Source organism: Mustela nigripes, chromosome 13 (genome assembly GCF_022355385.1).
Source record: "Mustela nigripes isolate SB6536 chromosome 13, MUSNIG.SB6536, whole genome shotgun sequence".
In the NCBI taxonomy this organism is placed as follows: domain Eukaryota; kingdom Metazoa; phylum Chordata; class Mammalia; order Carnivora; family Mustelidae; genus Mustela; species Mustela nigripes.
In genome coordinates, this window is record NC_081569.1 from 142,849,940 (window position 1) to 142,873,985 (window position 24,046).

The 24,046-nt window shown below is 55.6% G+C and overlaps 2 protein-coding genes across 4 annotated transcripts; one reads left to right on the forward strand and one right to left on the reverse strand.

Moving 5' to 3' along the window:
• The first annotated feature begins 4,644 nt into the window (after positions 1-4,644).
• LOC131998934 (uncharacterized) lies at positions 4,645-7,274 on the forward strand. 3 transcript variants are annotated; one of them, XM_059371358.1, is made up of 4 exons: positions 4,645-5,024; positions 5,433-5,714; positions 6,222-6,310; positions 6,592-7,274. In XM_059371358.1, exons 1-4 carry the CDS (start codon positions 4,885-4,887, stop codon positions 6,681-6,683), a joined length of 603 nt encoding a protein of 200 aa, XP_059227341.1. In that variant the 5' UTR covers positions 4,645-4,884; the 3' UTR covers positions 6,684-7,274. The 3 variants fall into 3 exon arrangements, 2 of the variants coding, with proteins under 2 accessions (XP_059227341.1, XP_059227342.1); XM_059371359.1 differs by having other exon boundaries at positions 4,783-5,024; positions 5,591-5,714; XR_009398946.1 differs by lacking the exon at positions 4,645-5,024 and having other exon boundaries at positions 5,181-5,689.
• A 13,819-nt stretch (positions 7,275-21,093) lies between these two features.
• On the reverse strand, positions 21,094-22,713 carry LOC132000283 (ras-related protein Rap-2c-like). The gene has a single exon (XM_059374051.1). The coding sequence runs from the start codon at positions 22,247-22,249 to the stop codon at positions 21,647-21,649; it is 603 nt and encodes a 200-aa protein (XP_059230034.1). The 5' UTR covers positions 22,250-22,713; the 3' UTR covers positions 21,094-21,646.
• Between the last annotated feature and the right edge of the window lie 1,333 nt (positions 22,714-24,046).

Consider the following 24,046-nt stretch of genomic DNA (forward strand, 5'->3'; position numbering starts at 1 on the left):
GAAGTCACGTGGCAAAGGAGGTGTAATTCTACACCTGAGAAGGAGTAAAGAATTGAGTACGATGATCTACCAAAGATCTGACAGAAGCTAAAACCGGCTGGTGAAGCTGTGGAGAAACAGCATATTTGCAAGAAGCACAAAGTGTCAACCCACTAGATACTAGCTAATTTCAAAAAGAAAAAAATGTGATAGAGATACACAATGGAATATTACTCAGTCATAAAAAGAACAAAACCTTGCTATTTGTGACAATGAGGATCGACCCGGAGGGTATTATGCTGGATGGAATAAGTCAGAGGAGGACAAACACCATACGACCGACCTCTTTTATATGTGAAATCTAAAAAACAAAACAAGTGGACAAATAAAACAACACAGAAACAGACTCACAAATACAGAGAACACACTCGTGATTGCCAGAGGGGGTGAGCAGGAGGATGGTTGGAATAAGTGAAGGAGACGAAGGGGTCACACTTCCGGCTACAAAATAACGAAGGCACCGAGATGAAAAGTACAGCATCGGGAAGACCGTCAATCACACTGTGACAACTCTGTGTGGCGGGGCATGGGAACTAGACTTCTTGTGGTGAACATTTTGTAATGTATATAAATGTTGGATCACTGTGTGATACACCCGAAACTAACATGGTATTGTATGTCAACTCTACTTCGATTTTTAAAAATAATTAATTAAAGAAAAAGAAAATACTTTTACGTTTCCACTTAAATCTTTCTTTGACCCGTGGGTTACTTAGAAGTGTGTTTTCCATTTCTAAATATTTGAGGATTTTTTTCCCGGAAATCTTGTTGGCTAATTTAATTCTATTGTGGTTAGAAAACATACTTTGTATGACTTGGATCCTTGTCCAGCTTCTAAATCCGCTGAGACTTGCCTTATGGCCCAGAGTATGGTTTGCCTTGTTAAATGTTTGGTGTACCCTTGCAAATACTTGTATTCTGGGTTGTTGTGGGGCAGAATATTCAATAAACGTCAGTTAGGTCAAGTTTGTTGGCAGCATTCTGAGCTTCTGCCCACTTACCCTGAGACGGGTGTAGAGCTCTCCAGCTAACCTTATCTGTAGATGTGTCTGGGTCTCCTGCTAGTCTGATCAGGTTTCGTTTGATTTCTTTCAAAGCTCTCTTATTAGGTGCACAAACATTTACATGTGTTACGTTCTCTTGATTAACCGACGCTTTTGCCTTGTTCATCGCTCCTATTCTTGCTTCTGAAATCTATCTTGTCTGATGTCATCAGAGATAATCCAGCTTTCTCTCATTTAATAAGGCAGCTTTCCCCATCCTTTTGCTTTTAAGCTACTGGCTTTATATTTGAAGTGGTTTCTCATAGGCCGCATACAGTTGTGTCTCGCCCCTATAGCATACATTTTTTATAAAGATTTTATTTATTTATTTGACAGACAGAGAACACAAGCAGGTAGAGAGGCAGGCAGAGAGAGAGGGAGAAGCAGGCTCCCTGCAGAGCAGAGAGCCCGATGTGGGGCTCGATCCCAGGACCCTGAGATCATGACCTGAGCCAAAGGCAGAGGCTTTAACCCACTGAGCCACCCAGGTGCCCTACAGCATACATTTTTAATTGAACCATGGTCTGCCTTCCAGTGATATTATGCCCCTGCACGTACAGTAGGAAACTCACAACAGTTTGCGTGCCTTCTGTTATGTGCTTATGCTACTGCTGTCCTCTGTGTCACTTGGCATGGGTCACAGCCCCAACTCAACATTATTTTTGCCTGTTCCTCTGCGTGGACCCGGGTTCTCCCTGGCATTTTGTGCGTTAAGATGCAGGACTTCCCCAAACACTTCTTGCAGTAGGAGCCTGCTGGCGATTGGTCCTTCTGGGTTTTTGTACGTCTTGTGCCTTATTTTCTGAAGGATATTTCTGCAGAGTGATAAATTTCATGCCAACTGTGGTTTTTTTCTTTGCTTCCATTCTGCAAAATGTTGCTCTGCCATCTCCCAGTTACATTAGTTCTGACATTGGTTCGATCTTTCTTCTGCCTCCTTAAATACAGAGACCACGGTTTCCCGGAGTCCGAGCTCCTGAGGCTTCCGCCTGTGCCCTGTGTGGCTCCATTCCAATGGACGGAGTACTCTCCTGGTTAAGCGTTCTACCTTCCGTTCTCCCGCACACCTGCTAGCTTCTACTGGGAAGTCAGAGGATGTGAAGATTACCTTCTTGGTCTGGGTATTTTTGTGTTCTGTAAATATGCCCATTCTTTGTTGTGGGATGCAGTGAAGCTATCGTTGGGGCCAAGCAGCGTTTAGTCTGGGGCTAATCTTCCTTCCTCCTGCACTGCGACCTGGTTGGTACCCTCACCAGTATCACGTCCCAGTCTCGCTGATGGGAACAGACGATGGCTCCTTGCTGTGGGGGAGCACCAGGCACAGCCTCCGGTCCTCTTGGGTAGTCCCTCCCACCCCCAGCCCATGCCAGCGGCTTCTCAGCTGGACACTGCAGGGAGACCTTCTGCAAGGCTCTAGAACACTCTCTGTGTGCCCTCCTCTTCAGGTCTCTGTCCTGTGGCCTCTAGACCGTGCGGCTTCCCTGGACTGCACTCCGGAGCTGCTGGATCTCACCCCTGCATCGGGTAGGCGCTCCAGACGGGAGCACGGGGCTCGCCTCCCTTGTTCCCATGGCCCGGCCTCACCCCACGCTGTGTATCGGAAACAGATGAATATCCGGAAGACACAAATGCTCAAATCGATGAGGGAAAGAAAGAAAACACATTGGAAAAAAATTAGTGCTTTCAAGACGTAAATGCCAACATGAAAAAGTAGATGTGTAAATGGCCATCAGCCTGTGAAAATGTCTCGGCTTCACAGCCATCAAGGAAATGGCAGTTAAAATCACAGCTGGATGTGATCACGCATCCACCAAAGGGTAAAATGAAGACTGAGTGTTGCCAGGAAGCCCAGAAGCAAGTCACAGGCCACACAGGCCACATGTAGGAAGCCACTTTGGAAACGATGTTGATGGGTGGTGTCTACCTGTGCTGCACCGACCCAAACCGAAGGACCCGACGTCCACTCCTAGGGCAGGACACAGAAGGTAGCGTGCGTCCCCCAAACCATGGCCAAGAACGCTCCGCAGCGCTCACGCTGGACAACCGAACAGCCAGCCCCAGCGCGGTGGACAGAAGTCGGCCACTCTCCCACACGGGGACATGATCCAGCAAACAGAAGGAAGGAGCCACACCCGCTCGGCAGCACATTCTCGGACAACCCAGCACGGAGGCTCATGCTGCAGGCGTCCCTGTGGACGACGGCCGGAGACAGGTGACAGTCGTTCTGCTGTGAAGGAACCGAGCTGCTTCCCTGTGGGGACGACGGGGGGAGGGGAGACAATGGGGCTTCTGGGGGAGCGACTCGGGGAGGCTCACGCCGTGTCCATGTTCGCGGCTGCCCATCCACGTCCTGGGCCTGGTTCTACAAGTACGATACACTGCACTTTAGAACTTTGCTCACACGTGCTCGCAGACGGGTCCGTGTAGAAACGGCCCATCCCTGGATGCCGTCAGGGGCAAGGGTCTGACCCTGATCTGGCCTGGACATCTGCTTTGACCCTGGTCGCCTGCGGCACCGCCGAGGGGCAGCGACCCCCTGACAGCGAGATCTGCTGGGTGCGCGCTGCGGGCACCAGGGAGTGACGGCAAAGACGCAGCAGCGCCTGCGCTTCTCGGGCTGAGAATGCCCGCGAGCCCTGCCTTCCCTCCTGGGCTCAGCTGCCCCTCAGCACCTAACAATCCACCTGGCTCTGCTTCCGGGGCCAGCGGCTGGCAAACAAGCCCTCCTCATCCCGCCCCCCGCCCCCAGTCCTCACTTAGCCGTCGTCCTGGCCGGCACAGCACGCGGGCCTGTCTTCCTGCCGCGGCGCACCAGGAAGAGAGGGGCGCGGAGAGACGTGCCCTCGGTCCCCCCCAAGAGGAGACAAAGGTCAAGGACAGTCGGGCACATTCAGGGCATCAGCAGCCCCGAAGGAGTCAGCGGAGCCGCCTGTGTGGGGCCCGGGGGGGCTCCAATCAGGATTTGGCCAAGGCAGCCATTCCTAACAGGAAGAGGTTCTTTTCAGCTGCGGCCACAGCACAACGTTCCTTGGAAACCACTAGATGCGGAATCCGTCAAGTGACGTTAGAGGACTCACACTATCAAGGACAGTGAACGCAGTTCTGCACGTGCGCTGTACATGACCCCCGCCGACTCCGGGCGCGTCCACGGACCCCAAAACCACAGGGGGAGGGGGCCGGGTCTCATCCAGGCTTTCCAGGCAATTCCAATGCACCAGAGCTCCAGATCGCCCCCCAGCTGGGAGCGGCTTCTGAGGGGAGACCATCTGCCCCAAGTGAAACACAGGGTCCCTTACCAAGGTCATTTCCAACACATACCTGGACGCAGACCCAGAGGAGCAAGGGAGCCTTTGGTTCGGATCTATGTCCTGGAAGGAGGGAGGGAGCGATTCTGGTGTCTCCCGGAGGTTTTGGTTCGGTGGAGACGTCTGTTCTCTCTCACCATCAGGACGTGGTTTGCCAGGACAGAGCCGGGGTCCCCAGACCGCGGGGGACCAGAGCCCCCACACTGAGTACGCCGGGGAAGCCGGGCACCGGCATCCGTGGGAGCCAGTCCTGAGGTAGCACCGGGGCTTCAGGGAGAGCATGGAGCCTTCTCAGGGGAGGAAGGAGCCCTCCCTGGCAGCCTGCCCTTCTGTGGGGGCTGGGAGGCCTGATGAGCTTTAACTACAACCTCCTGGGCCTTTCCTCCACCTGGAACCTGAGCTGAGCTGAGCTGACTTTCCAGCGCCCGTCGTTTGCCTCATCATGAAAGTGTCTTCGCCGCCGTGACCTACCGGCCGGGCTGCGGGGAGACCCCTCCATGCCGCTGGGACCCCAGTGGACCTCCATTCTGGCCACACATGAGAGTCCCCCGGGCATGTCTGGAACCAGTGGCTTCTGTCCACTTGGGCCTGAGCCGATTCCCCGGGGATTTCTGTGGCTCAAGGATGGTCATGCAGGGTGAGAAGGAGCCGCCCTGCTCCACTCCGGTGGGCTAGGGGGTGGGGGAGGCACTGGGGGCTCTCCCTGGGGGGCCGCTGCTCCGGGCTTCCCCTTCCTCCGGGTCCGAGGAGCCAGCAGTCCCTGTCCCATCACACCCCAGCAGCAGGGCTCTCTCTGCGGACTTGCCTGAGCACGTGACATTCCAACTGGGCTGTTTAATGTGGTGACCCCAGTATTTCGGGGTTCAGCTACAGTGTCTGGGACAGTGTGATCCTGCACATGGCTGGTGTTCTTTCCCTGGGGGTTCGGCCCTGCAGGGGCCCACGCCTGGACATGGGGGCCAGCCTGGTCCCTGGCGGGGCTGGAGCCAGGCCCTGCCCATGATGGGGGTTTCCTCCTGCCCCTCCTTCTCTGGTGTTTCGGCAGGGATGCCCCCTGGTCTCAGGGGCTCTCTCTGGAGCCTCTGGTCGCTGGCAGTCCTGCCTTTGAATGCTGTCCCCACCCTTCTCCTGCCTGCTCCCTGCCCCTCCGGGATGGGGCCACCAAAGGGGAGGGGCCCTGGCCCCAGAAAAGCCTTCCCTCAGGTCCCGCTGAGAAGACTTTATCAAGGGACCAAGCCAGTGACAGATCGTGCTCCACAGTTGAGAGGCTCCCACGAGGAGAGGGGGCCCGGGAGACCTATGGTGAGCTCCGTCTGTGTGCTGACAGGTGATTCGGTTGTCTCTGCAGAAAGCTGGGAAGGGGGTGCTCCGCCTCGGGGTGGGGGTGTCCTTGCCGAGGGAGGTCCCTGTGGAGGAAAGGCCCAGGGCTTGTCCAGGGCTGGTGGGAAGAGGCTCTTGCTTCAGGCTTTGAGGTCGATCCCCCATCGCTGGCGGGAAGAGGAACGGTTGAAGGCCTGGGCCGGCCCCTGCCTGTTGTGGGCACTGAAGTCTTGCCGGTGTCCGGAGCAACATCTGGGGACGGACGGTGATCCGGCCGGCGGGCGGAGCCGTCACGGTGCACAGAACCTGCCCGGAGGGCGGAGCACGGTGTGCCCGGCTTTGCTAACCTCCCAGCATTCCATCCCAACGAACTTATTTAGCTATGGGCGTTAAAGTACACCTTTTCGAGTTGTTTCAGTTATATATTTAGAAGCATTTCTGGATGACTGACCTCGAGCTGCAGACATTCAAACCCTTGGTAATGAGTAACCGGCAGTTAACGACTTTTCCACAGAGAAAAGAGGCACACTGAAACCCAAAGCGACGTCAGCAAGACATTCCATGTTGTAGAAGTTCTCTCAAATTCCCTCATGTCACCAAACGGTAGGTCGACCTGTTTGTACGGCTTTCTTTTGTTTCCACACCTGGGCACCAGGACAGGCACGAAGGGTTTTCCTACAGAAAAATGCTCCCCCCGAGAGAACAGAGGCGACCCTTGGAGATCCGTCTGAGCGCATCTACCGGCGGAAAGTGCTTCCTGGGAAAGAACAGGGACTTTACAAGGAAACATTCGGGAGAGAGTTGTGGCAGAATAATTTCACAAAGGGAAATGTTAGGAATAGAAAATGAAAATCGGCTTATTGGCACCCCATTCTCCTTTGCAGGAATGGCAGAGCAGCCCGTCTCCCAGGCCAGACTAGGGTCCTGTCCGGCAAAAGCGCAGAAGGAGAGATCTGGGCTGGAAGTGTTGCTCTGAAGGAGGCGAAGCTTGGGACCCGACTCCAGGGCCCAACAGCTCAGCAGCTCAGTCAAAGGCTCTGCGATCTGGGATCCCAACGCAGCAGCGTCACAAATCACGAGCCCCTCTCCCCCGCCTTGCACTTGAGCCAGCAGTGAGACCCCCCCTTCTAGGGGACTGTGGGAGATGTGACCTTGGCCTTGGTCCTTGAGCACCGGCCCTGCAGAAGCAGCTTTGGAACGTTGGGCCCCGTGGACCCCCAGAGGATTCCCATATACTCTCCTATCCTATCCCCGTGTGCTCTGCCTTCAGTCTCTTCCTGAAGGCGCTTGGGAGATGCAGGCGAGCTGCATGAGTGCTGGACGGATGCGAGCATGGAAACCGATAAGAAAACCAGGTGTAGGGGCGCCTGGGTGGCCCAGTGGGTTGAAGCCTCTGCCTTGGGCTCAGGTCATGATACCAGGGTCCAGGGATGGAGCCCCTGCATCGGGCTCTCTGCTCAGCGGGGAGCCTGCCTCCCCCTCTCTCTGCCTGCTTCTCTGCCTACTTGTCATCTCTGTCTGTCAAATAAATAAATAAAATCTTTTTTTAAAAATTCTAAAAAGAAAACCAGGTGTAGAAATTGTCTTCCACGGAGCATTGCCGGCAGCTTGGGCCAGTGCGAAAGCGCAGACTGAGAACCCGCGGAACCCCGGCCCAGTGCCCTGCTGGCTGTCCCCGATCGGAGGCCAAGCCTGGCAGCTCTCCGCCCCGAGGCCCTGGAGGTCGGTCCCAGGGAGCTCCAGCGGGGACACGGGGACACAGCCGCGCCGCAGCCTGCCCTCCTCCCGCCAGCGGCGCGCCCCCTGTCCCTCCCCCTCCCAACCCCCGCTGAGGGTCTGGACGCGATCTCCAGGCCCAGCTCTGGAGCCCGCGAGGGGCGCGCGTGTCGGGGCAGAGAGCACCTGGGGCCGCGGGGATCAGGGACGCGCGCAGCGCCCGGTCTCCCGCGCCATCTCCCGCCGCTGCGCTGGGAGCAGGCGGGACACTCGGGGGACGTGGTGGTTCCTGCCTTCCGGCCTGCGGGCGGGGACACGAGCCACCGGGCCAGGGACGGCTGCGCGGAGGGGAAGACCCGGGGCCGCCTCCGTTCTCGGCTGTGCCTCCCCGCCCGGGCACCCAGGACCCCCCCCCCCGCCCCCGCATCGTCCCCAGCCTAGCCCAGATCCGGGGCGCAGGAAGCTTGGTGGCACAAGCGCAGCCTCTGGGCGGCTGCGGCGGAGGGTGGGGCGGGGAGGGTGGGGTCCCTGGGGGGGGTTCCGGCCCCGCCCGCCCTGCCCCACTCCAGCCTCAACGTCCCGGAGCGCGTCCTCTGTGCTGAGCGCAGCGCAGCGTAAAGGAAGGAGCGCTGGGGACCCCGGGCCTCCCCTGGTGCTCAGGGCAGGTCCTGGTCGTTCTGCCCTCCCCCCACCGCCAGCGCTCAGCGCCCCCGGAATGCTCCCCTGCAGTGCTCAGTCCGAAGCCACCAGAGCTGCCGGAGCGAGGGCTGGCAGGTGCCTAAGGCTCTAGGAACTCCATTTTCGCGTGTGACCCCGCAGGGACTCTTTCCTGAAGCCTGGCTCCCTGCAAAGGGCCCTGGGGTCGCAGGGGCCTGCGGGATCTCCTGCCCTCTCACAGGCAGGCTCTCCTCCTGTCTGAGCAGGGCCCACCCAGCTCCCTGGCACCGGCCAGCTGCCTCTTGGGGAGCAGGTGCTGGGGGGCTACCTCCAGGGCCACAGACAAGACATTTCCTGCAGTGGTTTAGCAGAGAAGTGTCCTGAAGCGGTCACCACAGGCCCCGGAGCACTTGGTGTCTTTCCTGTCCTGCTGAGCCCCTACACCGCACACTCAGGGGGAAACTGGCTGTTTTCACCCTGGTTGAGCGGTTCTGAATACATGAGGGTTTGGGGTGGCAGCGCTGACAGCTTTTCCCCCTGACCTTGTCCAGAAATGCCACCCTCGAAGGCGGTGACCCAGCAGGAAGTCATGTTGCAGGAAACACTCCTTCCCGCCAGGCTCCCTGGAGGAAAGCAGCGGCTCTCTCCGTGTCTTATCTTAGAGGCCGAGGTCGAGGAAGATGGCCAAGTGGGGACACATGTGGGGAGGGTCCAGGTCTGCTGCTGGAGCTACTGTCCATGGGGTGGCTTGTCTGGAGGGGGGACGTGGTGAGCAGCCCTACCCCCCAGCAGCCAGCAGCGGCCACCGCAAGGAGACAGTCATGGTTGTCTGAGCTTGGCGGGGGGGGGGGGGGGGGGGCCCCCCCCCCCCCCCCCCCCCCCCCCGCGGCGGCGGACGGGGGGGGGGGGGGGTGGGGGGGGGGGGGGGGGGGGGGGGGGGGGGGTGTCCTCCACGCACACGCACTCCTGCCCCCAGTGTTAGAGAAGCTGTAGGAGGATCTACGGACGATTGAACAGGGCGGACCCAGCCACAGCCCGTCTTCAGCCGGCGAGTCATCCCGTCGGCCGTTGCCTGTGTGAGCCGTGTCTCTCGCTATGCTCTAGGGGACTGTGTCCAGCCTGATGCGGGGGCACCGAGCTTCCAGAACCTATTCCCATTGCACGTAAATTACCACTGTTTGCCTCAATTCTTATGATCATTACAATTTTTTAGAGGGAGAGAGAGAGTGGGAGAGCGAGGGGCGAGAGGGTCTGAGGCAGGCGCCACACCAGGTGGGGTTTGATCCCTGGCCCTGAGACCAAGGCCAAAGCTGAAACCAAGAATCTCTGCTTAACCCACTGAGTCACCAGGCGCTCCTCTGAATCTTGATCTCAGCTCAGGTCTTGAGCTTAGGGTTCTGAGTTCAAGTCCTGTGTTGGGCTCCACACCCATGTGGATGGATGGATGGAAACTATCAGATCACACTACTTACCTTCCGTGTTTGAATAGTTTATTTTTTAAAGATTTTTTTAAAAGATTTTATTTATTTCTTTGACAGACAGAGATCACAAGTAGGCAGGGAGAAGGCAGAGAGAGAGGAGGAAGCAGGCTCCCCGCTGAGCAGAAAGCCTGATGCAGGGCTCGATCCCAGGACCGTGGGACCATGACCTGAGCCGAAGGCAGCGGCTTAACCCACTGAGCCACCCAGGTACCTCATGTTTGAATATTTTAAAAGTAGCATCAGCACTGGAGAAGAAAGATACACTATAAAAACATTAAGAACTTTCTTATATTTTGTTTTTAGATAGTAGCATATGGGAACCCTTTCCTGAAAACTTTTACCTTATGTAACAAGGACGGATTTTATTGAGCTCGTTTTACAAAGTTCCAGTTTGTGTCAATGTGCACTTCCTCCCCTACACCAGCTGTAGGAGCTCCTTGCTTCCAAATAAAACAAATCTCAGCGGAACCCACACCCAGATTTCTGTCTGTAACAACAAACAAGTTTGTCAAGGAAAGGTCTGTTAATATTTTATATCCCATTTAAGTAAGGTGATGGCTTTTACCTTCCTGCTCCTAACACAGAAAAGCAAACCCAAAGGACTCCCGGCCCAGCTCCGGGCTGAGGCGTCCCTCACTGTCTCCTCCCTCCCAGGGGTTGGACTAATTTTAAAGCCGAAAGACTTGCATTCCTCCTGCCACGCTGGGTGGGCCCTGGAAGTTCCTGCAGAGGCATCCTCTCCCCCGCTGGTGTCACCTTACACTCTGAGCAGGGACCTCCCTTCTGTGTCAGAGAGGGAATGGAGAGTCACCCCTCCCTCCAAGTCACCCTAGAGGCCCCCAAATCCACCACCATTAAGGGAGCTGGTGGAGACTCCCTCCCTGCCTCTGGTGGGTTTGTCCCAAAGCTGTCAGAGCACAAGCACCACGAGGGGACCACTGTCCTGGGCTTCTCCTGGCCGCAGCCCTGCCCCCCACTGGCTGTGACCCGCCCACAGCGGCCCTGTGTTCCCTGATCCAGGCCTCTCTACATAGCAGCCTGAGATCCAGGAAAATGCTCGTCGTTTCCAAATAAGTCCTTTCTCCTGGCCAGGGCTGCAGGATACACCTTTCCAGCAGCACAAGGTCCTTCTGGAATGGGGCTGGGCCTTACTCGCAGCCAAGATGGACTTTACGAGAGGCCAGTGTGACAGGTGTTTGGGAAGCCAGGCTCAGTGGTCTCTTTCTAGAAGCTGCTGACCTCCTGAGCTGAGGTTCTACGAAGGCGCCCAAGGCCAGTCGTGGAGGCCCAGGTCAGGGGCCATAGGGTTCACTCCCTACAGATGGCTCTCCGAAGGGAATACTTGTCTCCTTCCCTCCTTCAGATGCCCTCAGACAGCTCAGGGACCTCTGTTCCTTGTGGACTGAATATCTCCTCTTGTTTCACCGACAGCCACCTCGTGGCCCCCACACCACTCACCTCGGGCCCCACTCCCCGACGGGCTTGTCCTCTCCAGCAGACCGCAAGAGCCAATTTCTGTCACAACTGATGACAGGGCTGGTGCCTGAGGTTCTGGACTTGGCCCCAGGGGAGCTTCTGGAGGAGGAGACAGGACGGACTCGTTCAGGGGACTCCCCCCACCTCCTGTGGACCCCTGAGAGACCCGCACCCTGCCAGACTCACATCAGGGCAGCCCATCCTGGTGCACCCTGGCTGGGGATGCTGATAGCCTCTCCTTCCTCTCCTTCCAAAAGAGGAAACCACAGGGAAAGGAGCCCCCCAAGGGTTCGCCCCTCCCCAAGTCAAGGGAAGGAGCGAGCTGAACTAGCAAGGGTCACGTGGCTGCCAGGCAGAAGTTGACCCCAGTAGGGTTAAATTTAAATATTTGTTTCATTTAAAAAAAAAAAAAAAGGAAAAAGGAGGAACAAAAACATTCTGGAAGGGCGTAGGCAGCTGCTCAGGGTCGCTTTTGGGGTTGCTAACAGCGCCCTATTCTCTGCGTCTCGGGTCCAGATGGGAGTGTGGTTCTGCCAACTGTGCGCCCTCCCCGCAGAGCTGGGGGTGGGAACGGGGTGGGGACGAACCCCTGGCCCCTGCTCTTTGCGGCAGATGGGCAAGGTCATGGAGGGGGGCACTTTCTGAGCAGGTTTCAGTGCCTCCTCCCAGCTACCTAGATGCTGGGCGGCTGGGATAGCGGGCACCGGCAGGGACCAGCGGGGACATTAGCAGTAGCAGTGGCTCTGTGTGTGGCCCGGAGCCTGGGCTGGCCACTCTGGTGGTTCCATCGGCTCCTGACTCCAGGGTCAGATGCACCGGCTGGACCCTTCCCTACCCCCAGGCCACCGAGAGCCTCCTCATCTAGCTCTTGCAGAAGTTTGATAAGCACCTGATTTTGTCTATGAAGTCAAGCCCTGCTAGATTACCCATAGTGGCTCTGTCGCCTGCCCCCTGCCCGCCACGCGATTTGCTGTCTGAAGTGACGTGGCCTTCCACAGATGAGCCGTGGGCAGCACCAGTGTCCTCCAGCTAAAGCCCACAGGAACAGAGCTGTTGTTGAGCCGGTGAGGGGAGCACACACCCTGGGGGTCCTTGGTGTGTCTCAGCGAGAAGGTACTAGAAAGCACTTGGATTCGGGCTTGTAGGAGGTGATTTTAGTGCCAGTTCAAGAAAGTAGGGTTTCGCTCTGGAATGGATGCTGTCAGGAAGTGGGGGACATTTCAGGACAGACTACCGTTGTAGTACGTCTTATCTAGAAGGAGGGGAGGCTGCACGGTTGACCCTTGAACAACCTGGGTTTGAACTGTGTAGGACCACTTAGATGTGGGTAGTTTCAATAGATACAGTCCAGTGCTGTGCATTGTATTTTCTCTTCTTTACGGTTTTCTTACTACCATCCTCTTTTCTCTGGCTTATTTCATAGTGAGAATACAGCTAACGCTATATGTAGCACAGCAGGCAAGCATTGTTTCTGTCCTCGGTGAGCCTTCCCGGCAACTGGAAGCTATCAGCACTGGGGGAGTCATAAGTCCTATGTGGATTTCCAATTGTGCGGCTAGGTGTCCGCACCCCGAAACCTCACACTGGACAAAGGTCAGCTGTAACTGGTGAAAAGCAGTGGTCACTCATGGAAACCACGAGAGGGGGCGTGTTTGGTCATCTCTGTGGTTTTGGAATTATTCCTATTTCTGTCTGTATTCAGACATGATTCCCAAGGGCTCCGTGTCTTTTTTTTTTTTTTAAGATCTTATTTATTTACTTGACAGAGATCACAAGCAGGCAGAGAGGCAGGCAGAGAGAGAGGAGGAAGCAGGCTCCTTGCTGAACAGAGGGGCTTGATCCCAGGACCCTGAGATCATGACCTGAGCAGAAGGCTTAACCCACTGAGCCGCCAGGCACCTTCCATGTGTCTTGATCCATCCCAGTCACAGAGCAGCCTTGTCTCGCTGACGTTGGGGTCCTCTGAAACTGTTTTTGTGCAGCAGGAGAATGCCACAATCTTGCTGTGAGGCGCAGCTCCAGCTCCCACATGGCTGGGACAGCGAGTAGGCATATACACAGACTGGGAGGCTGGGGTCCCTGAGCAACCACGACGAGATCCTTGGTGCCAGTTGTCTACAGAGTCCGCCCATATGGTGCTGAGGGGCTGGTCTCTCACCTTCTCCAGCTGCATTGTGTCCTCACCCACAATCCGAGCCTATGACCTCCCAGCGAGGTCTTTATGACCAGCTGATTGAGAAGGAAAAACCTTGATCCTGGCGTACAGATGGTCCCGAACTGGATGGCTCAAGCATTCATGTGGTGGCCCGAAAGGACAGAGACGAAGGAAAATCCTCTCAGTGGTCACGGCTTCAAGCACTGCGTTTGGCCATTGTCCACCTTGCCTGGCCTGAAAGATGGCCAGAAGTATGACTCTGTGTTGATTCATGGGTGGTTGCTAATGGCTTGGCTGGATCACCAGAGCCTTAGGAAAAAACCACATTGCAAGGTTGGTAACAATATGATCTGGGTGGGCACAGGAGGAGGGACCTCTCTGGGTAGACATGGACTGGGCAGATCCTTCGTCGCATGGGAATGCTTATCCAAAGGCATCTGCTGCCGAGGAGGCTCTCGGGAACCAGCTAGATGGGACAGTCCATTCTGGGACAGCAGCCAGCCATCCAGATGCTTGTTCAATGGCTCATGTACAGAGCAGCCAAGGAGGCAGGGCTGGAGGCTATGCGTGGGCTCAGTGTCCTAGACTTGGCCTCACCAGGTCTGACCTGGACATCATCACCACTGGGAATCTAACCCACCAAGAGCAGAGACGAATGTGGAGCCCCTGACACAGTGCCATTTCCTGGGGGAGCAGCTAGTCGCTTGGTGGAAGACGGATTACGTTCCATCTCTCCCGTCGTGGAAGGAACAGCCATCGGTTCTCACTGGCACAGACCTTCAGTCTGGACACAAACTCGCTTTCCCTGCTTGTAATGCTTCTGTCCGCTCTACTGCCCGCAGACTTACAGTATGCCTTGTGGACCTTTCTGGTATCCCACAGAACATCTCTCAGATAAAGAGATTAATTTTATAGCAAAAGAAGCAAAGCAATGAGCAACACACATGGACTCCTCCAGAACACGCGACCGAGAAAAAGCCTGATGGTCTGGTGAGGCCTCAGGTGAGCGCCAGCTGGGAGACGACACTCTGAGAGGAAGGCGCTGCCTCTCAAAGGCCGTGACATTATCTAAATGTCAGGCATAACACAGTCACTCATATATATGGTGCTGTTTTTCCCAAAGCCCAGATATAGGAGTCGGGGAGTCAAGGGGTGGGAGAGGGACCAGCTTCTCTCAGTATTAGTCCCGGGAACTAAGTGGGATCTTGGTGGCACCTCTTGGTACTTCCATTCCTCTCTCCCTCTGTGTGTCTTTCTCCATCAAATAAATAAATAAAATCCATTAAAAAAAAAAAAAAAGAAATCCATTGATGTAACCCAGCACACTGACACGATGAAGGGGGAAAACCTGCATGACCACCTCACTTGACACAAAAATAATTACTGGACAAATTTCAATTTCCTTCCATGATAAAAACACTCCACGAACTACGAATAGAAGGAAACTAAACATAACAGAAGGGATATAGGAGGAGACCGCAGTGAACATCATATGCGATGATGAAAGGAAGCTTTTCCTCTAAGATCGGGAGGAAGGTAAGGAAACAAGCTTTCACCACTTCTGTTCATGATAGTAAAGGAGGTCCTAGCCAGAGCAATTAGGCAAGCAAAAAATAATAACTATTATGACCTCCTAATTGAAAAAGAAGAAATAAAATTATCTTTGTTCTCAGGTGATATGATATTAAATGCAGAAAACCATAAATATTTCATGCTTTTAAAGATTTCATTAATTTATTTGATAGAGAGTGAGAGAGGGAACACAAGCAGGGGCAGTGGGAGAGGGAGAAGCAGGCTTCCCGCCGAGCAGGGAGCCCGATGCGGGGCTCGATCCCAGGACCCTGGGATCATGACCTGAGTTGAAGTCACAGATGTTTGATGGCTGAACCACCCAGGCACCCCCTTAAATCTTTCATTTTAAAAAAAACTGTTAGTAGTAATAAATTCATAATGTTGCAAGATACAAAATCAGTGCAAAAAAAAATCAATTACATTTCTATACACTAACAATGAACAATCCAAAAAGGAAATTAAGAAAATAATCCCATTTATAATAGCATCAAAAAGAAGAATACACTGGGATTAACCCAAACCAAGGAGGTGGAAGACCGTGCGGTGAGAACAGGTCCGTGGACGGGGAGGTCAGAGATCGTAAAGATGTCAGTACTACCCGGAGTCTTCTAAAATTCAGAACAATTCCTACCAAAATCATTTTTTTGTCATTTTTTGTCTTTTTTTTTTTTTTTTTTTGCCGAAATAGAAAAACTGATCCTAAAATACGTATGGCATCTCAAGGGATCCCGAATAGCAAAAGGCAGTCTTAAAAAAAAAGAGAACCACCAAAGCTGGAAGACACACTTCCTGGTTTCAAAACTATTACAAAATAGCGGGGGAGTGGCCTAAAGACAGACACAGTCCATGGGATAGAACAGACCCAACCTACGTATTCATCAAAACATTTACAACTTCAGATTTGGCAAGGACTTCGATATGATGCCAAAGGTACAGGCAACAGAAGAAAAACTGGATAACTGGACTTCATGAAAGTGTTAAGATTTTGTGTGCGTGTCCAAGCACATGATCAAAAATGTTTTGTATGTCATTGTGTATCAAATGTGTATCTAGCAAAGGGCAGCCTACAGAATGGGAAACAATATATGCAAATCATAGATCTGCTAAGAGACTAATATCCAGAATATACAGAGGACGTCTAAAACTTGGCAACAAAAAAACCCACCTGGTTTTAAAATGGACATCGAGTTTGGAGAGGCATTTCTCCAGAGAAGAGATACCAACAGCCAATGAGCATGTGAGAAGAGGCTCAACGTCATTCATCATTACGGAAACAAACAGCACAATGGGACGTCCTCTCACCTACTGGAATGGCTACTATGAAAAAACAGACAGACAGACAGACGGTTACAGTGGTGGCGGGGATGTGGAAAAATCAGAGTGCTTGTGCTAGGCCGGTGTTGGTGGAAATGTGCTACCGCAGAAAACTGTAGGGTGATTCTTAAAAAGTTAAAAATAGAATTAGCATATGGTCCAGCAGCTCCAGTTCTGGGTGTCTGTCCAAAGCAGGGTGTTGCAGAGACAGCCGCATACCCATGTCCGAGCACCATTACTCACCGTAGCCAGAAAGTGGAAGGAAGCCAGCTCCCATTGAGAGGCCAGTGGAGGAGCCTAAAGTGGTGTATCCATACAGTGGAACATATTCATCCTTAAAAAGAAGGGAAATTTGGTCACATGCCCCAACGTGGATGGAACTTGAGGGCGGTCACAGAAAGACAAACACGGTACGAGTCCACTTGCGTGAGGTTCTTGAGTAGTCGGGTTCAGAGAGACAGAAAGGGGAATGGTGGGTGCCAGGGCTGGGGGGGGGGGGGATTGTTTAATGCATATGGAGTTTCAGCTTTGCAAATGAAAAAGTTCGGGGTCGGGGGCACTGTGTGGCTCAGTCAGTTAAGCGTCTGCCTTCAGCTTCAGAGTCCTGGGATCGAGCCCCATACTGGGCTCCTTGGGAGCCTGCTTCTCTCTCTCCCTCTGCTACTGTTTCTCAAATAAATAAATAAAAATCCTACAAAAAAAAAAGACAAGAAAAAGTTCCGGGGCGGGTGATACAATATGTTAGTACGTAAACACCGCTGAACGGTACCCTGAAAAAGAGTTAAGATGGTAAACTTTGTGTTATGTGTATTTTATCACAATTTAAAAATCAACAATGGCCTCATGACCAGTGACAGACAGTGACTGTCACAGCTGTGGATATTGTCCCGCTTGCCTGTTATGGGGCAGGAATTAGCAAGACGGCAACATGACGGAGGGAGACGGAGCTGGGACTCCCTCTCACCGCCATGACGGACTGTGGACACACACACACACAACGGAGGAATGTAGTCTCCCGTGTCTCATCATCTCGAAGTTCACCATTTCGTCATCCTCTGCCAGACGAAGATCAGGGTCCTCTAGTGCGGTCCCTCAATACAGTTTCTCTGGGTCTTCAGGTCCAGTTAGCTCCCTCCCCACCGCCGTGTGCCCCATTATGTCCGGTGGTGGGACTGACACAGGGTAACATGTCTGGACACTCCTGGTCAGAAAGGGGGGCAGTGGGAGACACAGAGGAGTCACTGGTCCATAGCAATTCCGAAACCCGGCCAAGAAATCCTTTGCTTAGGTCTTAAGCCCTGGAAATAATCCTCCATTGCTTTGGGCTCTGTCGTCTGACCTCTTTATTTTGCCCTCTGAGCCATCCACCCCCCCTCTTTTTTTAAAAAGATTTATTTATTTTAGCAAGAATGAGCAGGAGGGGCAGAGGAGAGCGGGAGAGAATCTCAGGCAGACTTTGCGCTGAGCACAGAGCCCAGTGCTGGGCTTGTTCCCAGGCCCCTGAGATCATGACCTGAGCTGAAACCAAGAGTCGGATGCTTAACTGACTGCATCACCCAGGCAACCCCCCCACCCCATTTTTTTAAATGAAAGCACATGTTTGCAGCAGAGCAGTCTTCTCAGCCTGCTTCCTTCCAGTAGAATTGTTCACGGTGGGAGGTTGGGGAAACCAGCATCTCTTTTCCCTTTGAAAGCCTCTGTCCTTTTCTTAGTCCGAGTGGGGGCTGTTTTTGTTGATAACATTTTTTTCCCAAAACCTTGGTGGATCTGTGATTTGGGGTTATCTCCATAAGAGAAAAGATACACCCACGAATCTGTTTGAGAATTGGGTTCCCTCCGTTGGTGAAAGCCCTGCCCACGAAGGTCTTTTCGATGAGCCCTGCTCTAGCCTGGGCTCCTGGGACGGCTGAGGGGTGCTGTGGGGATTTCCAAGAGGCCCTGTCTCTGGGGCAGAGGATGACTCTGTGTCACGGGCCCATCACGTGACTGAATGGCCCTCTGAGAGATCACCTTTGCTCTTTCTGAGGCCTCGACGGTCACACTTGGCTTCACTTGCCGACTTCTCCCAGATCTGACATTCCCTGGGAAGTCATTTCGTAGTTTCAGCATCTTCTGCCATTTGGAGAAACTGTGAATTCTCAAAAGACCAAGTACTGATTCCTTGTAGTTTCCCAGATCTCTCAATCGGCTTCTCTTTTCCCGCTGTGCCCCAGGCTCAGGAAGAGGCCGGCAGCAGCCTGCAAACCACCTGGTGGTCTCGTGGGTGTCAGTGGGCGCACCATTTTCTCCCCACGCTGCTGCGGGCGACAAGGTGGCCACAGTTCTGCTGTTCTCCCTCCCTGGGCACCCTCCCTGGGGGGGTCCTGTGAGCCCCGCCGCCCGATGGCCTGTCCAGGGTGCGTTCGTGCTCCGCTGACACTCCCCCGAATGCCACTTGGCTCTGCCTGCTGTCTGGTCCCAAGCTGCCCTGGCCTGTCTGGGCATTTGCTGGCTGGGTCCCTGCTCCACGTACCCGGAGCTGATAGTAGTGTCTGTTGCCGCAGAACAACTCGCCTTGAAGCTTATGGGGGTAACACAATAAACGTCTGAGGGTCTGTCAGTCAACTCGGGGCGGGGCAGCTGGGGCCTCTGCTCAGGGGCCTCTGCTCAGGGGCCCTCAGGGGCTGCAGAGAGGGGTGGGCTGGGGGCTGCCTTCATCGCAAGGCTCAGCTGGGAAAGGAGCCTCCTCCTGAGCTCCAGCGGGAGCTGTTGGCTGGTCTCAGGCCCCCGCTGGGTGCTGGCTGGAACCTCCGTTCCCTGCCACACGACCGTCTCCACCAGGCCGGTCCCCGCGGGGCGCCGGCCTGCCACAGAGCGTGGGCTCTGAGAAAGGCTGATCAAGACTGGGGCGGGGAGGGGGCAGTGGTTCGTGATTTAATCTCAGAAGTGACAGCCCATGGCTATGGTCCTGTTATATTCCCTAGAATACAGCCCCTGGGTCCTGCCCACCCTCTGGGGGAGGAAGCCCCGCAGAGCAGGAGGACCAGAAGGGGGTTCCCAGAACCCGTCACAGAGGCTGTCCAACACGGCGACGGAGAAAAACGTCGGAGAACTGGGAAGCAGAGGACAGATCCCACAATTTTAAAAGCTGATAAAAAGAGCAGGCATCGCACTGAAGAGGGAATCTCGTGCCATAAAAGCCCCGACGGAGCTCACAGTGTCACCAGCACTCTGAGTGCCATGGTGGAAACCGCAACACAGGGAAGACAAGCGTCTGCATGGACTTGGCCGTGGACCATTCGGAGCATCCAGAGTGTGTGCGTATGAGACTGTTACAACCATTTGGGAAAACAGTTTCCCCTTCCCTGGGACGCTGAGCAAGCACAGGGCCCGGGCTCCGGGGTCCAACTGTGAATGGCTTGTGGCAGTAAGACCACCTGCGAGCTCGCACAGCGGCCACCCAGGGCCCAGGGCCTCCCTCCCCAGGAACATTTGCTCCTTGTCAAGCCACTTGCATTATCTGGGCCACTCTTGACTCCAGAGGGACCACAGGCAGCTTGCGTGCCACAGACTTAGGTTAGAAGTAAGAAAGGTAGGAGGAGAAAGAAAATCTACTGTGTAGGTCTTAAATTTTACCTGTGTGTGTGCACGCGTGCGCATACACACCCAGAAACTACTTCAGACCTATTCCTCAGGTCACAGGAGCTGATCACGTGGGCCTGATCATTTGTCATGCAGAACACCCTGGGCCCTGAGCCGAAACGTGGATCTGACTGGAAGGATCTGAGGTGGCCCTAGGAATCTAAAAGAAGAAATGTCTGCTCACGTTTTTTCCTGGATTGAACCTATTATCCAGAGGCACAGGCAGGGACACAAGACCTCCCAGGAGGCCTCAGAGTAGGCAGGTGGTGTCAGAAACATGGGCCGGGCAGGGGGTCACTCAGCTGGCCGTCCTCGGGGCCCAGCTTCATGCCTGAAAACAGGACGCCATTTGCTCCCTGCATGCGTTCTCTCTGCACGGCTCAACGCCCAGCCCAGGAGCAGTGTTGGGGGTTTTGTCTCTGTTCCAGCAGAGGAAGGGGCAGCTTCAGACAAAGAGAGCTGAGGCCAGCAGGGTCTTTTCCCTCAATGCACACACCTCCACAGGCCCCCTCCCCACCTCCCTGTGTTTGAAATGTCCCCTTAGAGATGGTTCTGGAAAGGGGTGTGAGGAAACACTGCCAGGAGGAGTGACCCCAGAACAGAGTGAGTCAGAAGACAGAGTGGGTTAGCCGGACTTCAAGGGCTCAAACGTAAGTGCCCAACACCCCTGCCCCAAAGCCCCAGGGAGAAAGGAAGAAAGAAAAGATAGGGGACCCAGGCTGACCCTCCCCCCTGGTGAACTGGCTACAGGGACTGTCAGGTTCTAAAATACAAATATTTTTTACGTTGCAAAAAATCCACACTTCTGTTCACACATCATGTATGATGTCAATAGAATTCCCAGAGCCATGCGTAACCATCACTTTATACCTAACGTTCCTGTAACAAAACGAACTTTTTCAGGTCACTGGCACAGTTTTGAGCATTCTTGTTTCTTTGATTTGTTTTTCTTGCTATTTCTTTTAGATGTTTAAGTGGTGAGGCTAGATTGCTAAATGTGAAAGATTTGTTGTAGCGGGTGAAGCAAATCATTAACTTGTGGACACAGGCACACAAGACTCCTACCAAAGACAGATTCTTAAAGTTATAAAACATTGGCACTTTTAAACTAGTGCAAGAAAAGTTTCTTGTCCCGTTTAGGAGAAAACTCTATAAAAAGATCCTCACATGGTCTGCTCCTCTATCAGTCCCTGGGTCACTGCGAACTATGCAGGTATCAGACGAGACGGCCTACCCTCTGGAAACGAGAAATACGTGCCAGATGCGGCCATTTTCCCTCTGGTTACCGCCGTGCGAGGCGGATCATACCCCGGGAGCAGAGACCGCGCAGGCAAACTGGAGCCCTGTAGGAACGGTAGCTCTCAGTACTAGAAAGACCCATATTGAAAACGAGCACCTTTTCCGATCCCTTTATTTTCACTCAATTGACAGATGCAGCATCGCTGGGACGTCAGTTCCCGAAGGGAAGGCCTGGGCCAGCGGCTCCCTCTCCCCTCCCCGGTGCGCACCGCCCTTCAAGCCCGCCGTGTGTCATCCCTATATTTAGAAACACGCAGAGGGGACACAGGACCGCTGCGTTCGAGGCTGCAGGGCCGAGGTAAACACACGAAAACCTCGCGGAAGGGGCCCGCACCGAGTCTCGGGTTCGCGACCCTCGTTGTCCAAAAAGGCGGGGCGGGGGCGGGGGGCTCCCGTAACAAACCCCACTTGAGGAAAAGGGCGGCTCCCCACACAGGCAGAAGATCTGGATCTGGGGCTTCCTCCAAGAGGTCAGCAAAGCGGCGAAGCTTCCCCAGCCCCTCGGAGCTCGCAGACGGCGGAGGCGCGGTCGGGGTGGCGCGGAGTAACCCCCGGTCCTCGCCGTAACTTTCTTTCCAAAGCGGGGGAGGCGGGCTGAGCTTCGGGAATCAGAAAAGCGCTGGGCGTCCTCGAAGGCCACCGTGGGGCTCAGCCGATGAACCTCTCCGACGGCCACGTATCCTGGGCATTGCTGGGGGGCGCCGGGGGCGCCGCCTCGGGCGGGGCCAGGGCCTCCATCTCGCGAACCACCTGCGTGAACACCTGGTCCACCATGAGTTTGCTCTTGGCCGTGACCTCCAGGAACGGGCAGCGCCACTCGCGGGCCAGCGCGCGGCCCCGCGCCGTCAGCACCTGGCGCTCGGCGTCCAGGTCGGCCTTGGTGCCCACGAGCACGAGCGGCACGGCCTTGGGCCCCCGCAGCCGGCCCATGCGCTCCCGCAGCGGCCGCACCGCCTCGAACGAGGCCTCGCTGCACACGCTGTAGAGCACCACGAAGCCGTCGCTGTTCTTGATGTACAGGTCCTTGAGGGTGACCAGGTGCTCGGCGCCCACGGTGTCCACGATCTCCAGCAGCGCGGGCGCCGCGTTCACCTCGATCACCTTGCTGAAGAGCTCCTCCACCGACGGCTCGCACTGCTCCGGGAAGCGGCCGCAGGCGAACTGCGTGGCCAGCGCCGTCTTGCCCACCGCCACGCTCCCCAGCAGCACCACCCGGTAGCCCTTGGCGGGGCGCGGCCCCGGGCCCGCCATGGCCGAGACGCGGCTGGCGGGACGCTCGGCCGGAGGACCGCGAGGAATGGCGCGCGCAGGCGGGGGCCGCGGGGAGGGGCGAGGGGGGAGGGGCGGGAGGAGGGGCGGGGCGGGAGGGGCCGGCGCGGGGAGCGGGGGACAGGGGAGGGCGGCGACGCGGCGACGCGGAGGGGGCCGGAGGGCGGGCGCCCGCTCCCCGGCGCCGGGCAGGGGTGGGCGTCCGGGCTGGCGCGGAGCCCCGCCGCCGCCGCCGGGTCGGGGGAGAGCGCCCCGCAGCCAGGACGCGGGTCCCGGGAGTGTGGGCGCCGCGGGCCTCTCCGCCCGGCTCGGCACCCCGGGGTCCGCCCCGCCTCCGGCCCCGAGAGCTGGCGCCGCCCTCCCCAGCAGCTCCACGTCCCAGGCCTCCCCTTCCTTCCCCCCGGACCTCGCTCCGGCGGGTCCCCCGGCAGCCAGGCCCTGCCCGGCCTCTCTCCCCTACCCCACCGCACCACCGCCGGGGCCCTCCGACCGTCCCTGCCCCTCTGCGCCCCCTTTCCCCGAATGGCCCCTTCTGTCCGCGAGACTAGAAGGTAACCTGATCCCTTCCACGTCTACCCGGGAAATGCAGGGATTTCTCCTCCATTCCGGAGCCAGCCTCGTGGCCGGAAGCCAGACTGGCCTCGTTTTAGGTCCGGCCCGGCCGGTCTGCGCAGCTGGGGCCCCTCTCCGCACCCGGCGGACCCGAGAGAAGGGGTGACTTGCCAGGGAGCTTCGGCCGGAGGGCCCCAAGTGACGCCTTGCCCCCTCCCTGGGCCTGGAGTTCCTCGAGCCCCTGCCTTTGCTCTGGCCCCTGCAGACCCCTTTGTCGTGGAGCAGCGCCCCAATGAACTTTGTAAAACGTCAGTCACATTGTCCTCCAGGGCTCCAACCTTCCCTGGCTTTGCATCCTGCCCTGCTGACTGGAGAGTAGAGCGACCACATAAGGCATCGTCTGAAACTGGTCACTTCTGAAAATCAAAGTGTGCACCCTCCACCCAACAGCAAGCGAAAACCCACAAAGCCCCTGGCCACAGGGCGTTAGGGACACCTTGGTCACAGAGGTCCCCCAGGTGGGACCCCACCTGCTGCCATTCCCTCTCAGGCTTCTACTCTACACAAGCATCTCGCTCTTTCTTGATTTCAGAGGACCGAGGCTGGGTGTGGGAGAGTGTGGCCTAGGTAGAAAGTCTTGGGATCTCTCCCCACCTTAAGCCTCATGCCCAAGCTGATGCCTTAGGACTTCAGGGGGACCCGCAGGCCTGGGCTGAACCTGGCGGTCTCAACACTTGCCCTTCCCCCGCGTCAGGGTGCCAGTGAGCTGTCATTCTGGGGCGGCCCTGGAGGGAGGCACAGCCCCAATGCTGGCTACGCTTGATGTTTAAACACCAACAGGATATGTTCTCCACACTGGTGTCTGTGATCACAGAACATGCTTTTCTCTAAACAGGGCAGAGAGCATCCTTAACCTATAATATGAATCCTACATGCGACACAACAGAAAACCTGATATCTAGAGACATCTCATGAGACATTCTCCGACTGCAAAGTAACAAGAGTAAAAACGTCTTTTTAAAAAGGGTAACTGTGGGGCGCCTGGGTGGCTCAGTGGGTTAAGCCGCTGCCTTCGGCTCAGGTCATGATCTCGGAGTCCGGGATCGAGTCCCGCATCGGGCTCTCTGCTCAGCAGAGAGCCTGCTTCCCTCTCTCTCTCTGCCTGCCTCTCCGTCTACTTGTGATTTCTCTCTGTCAAATAAATAAATAAATAAAATCTTTAAAAAA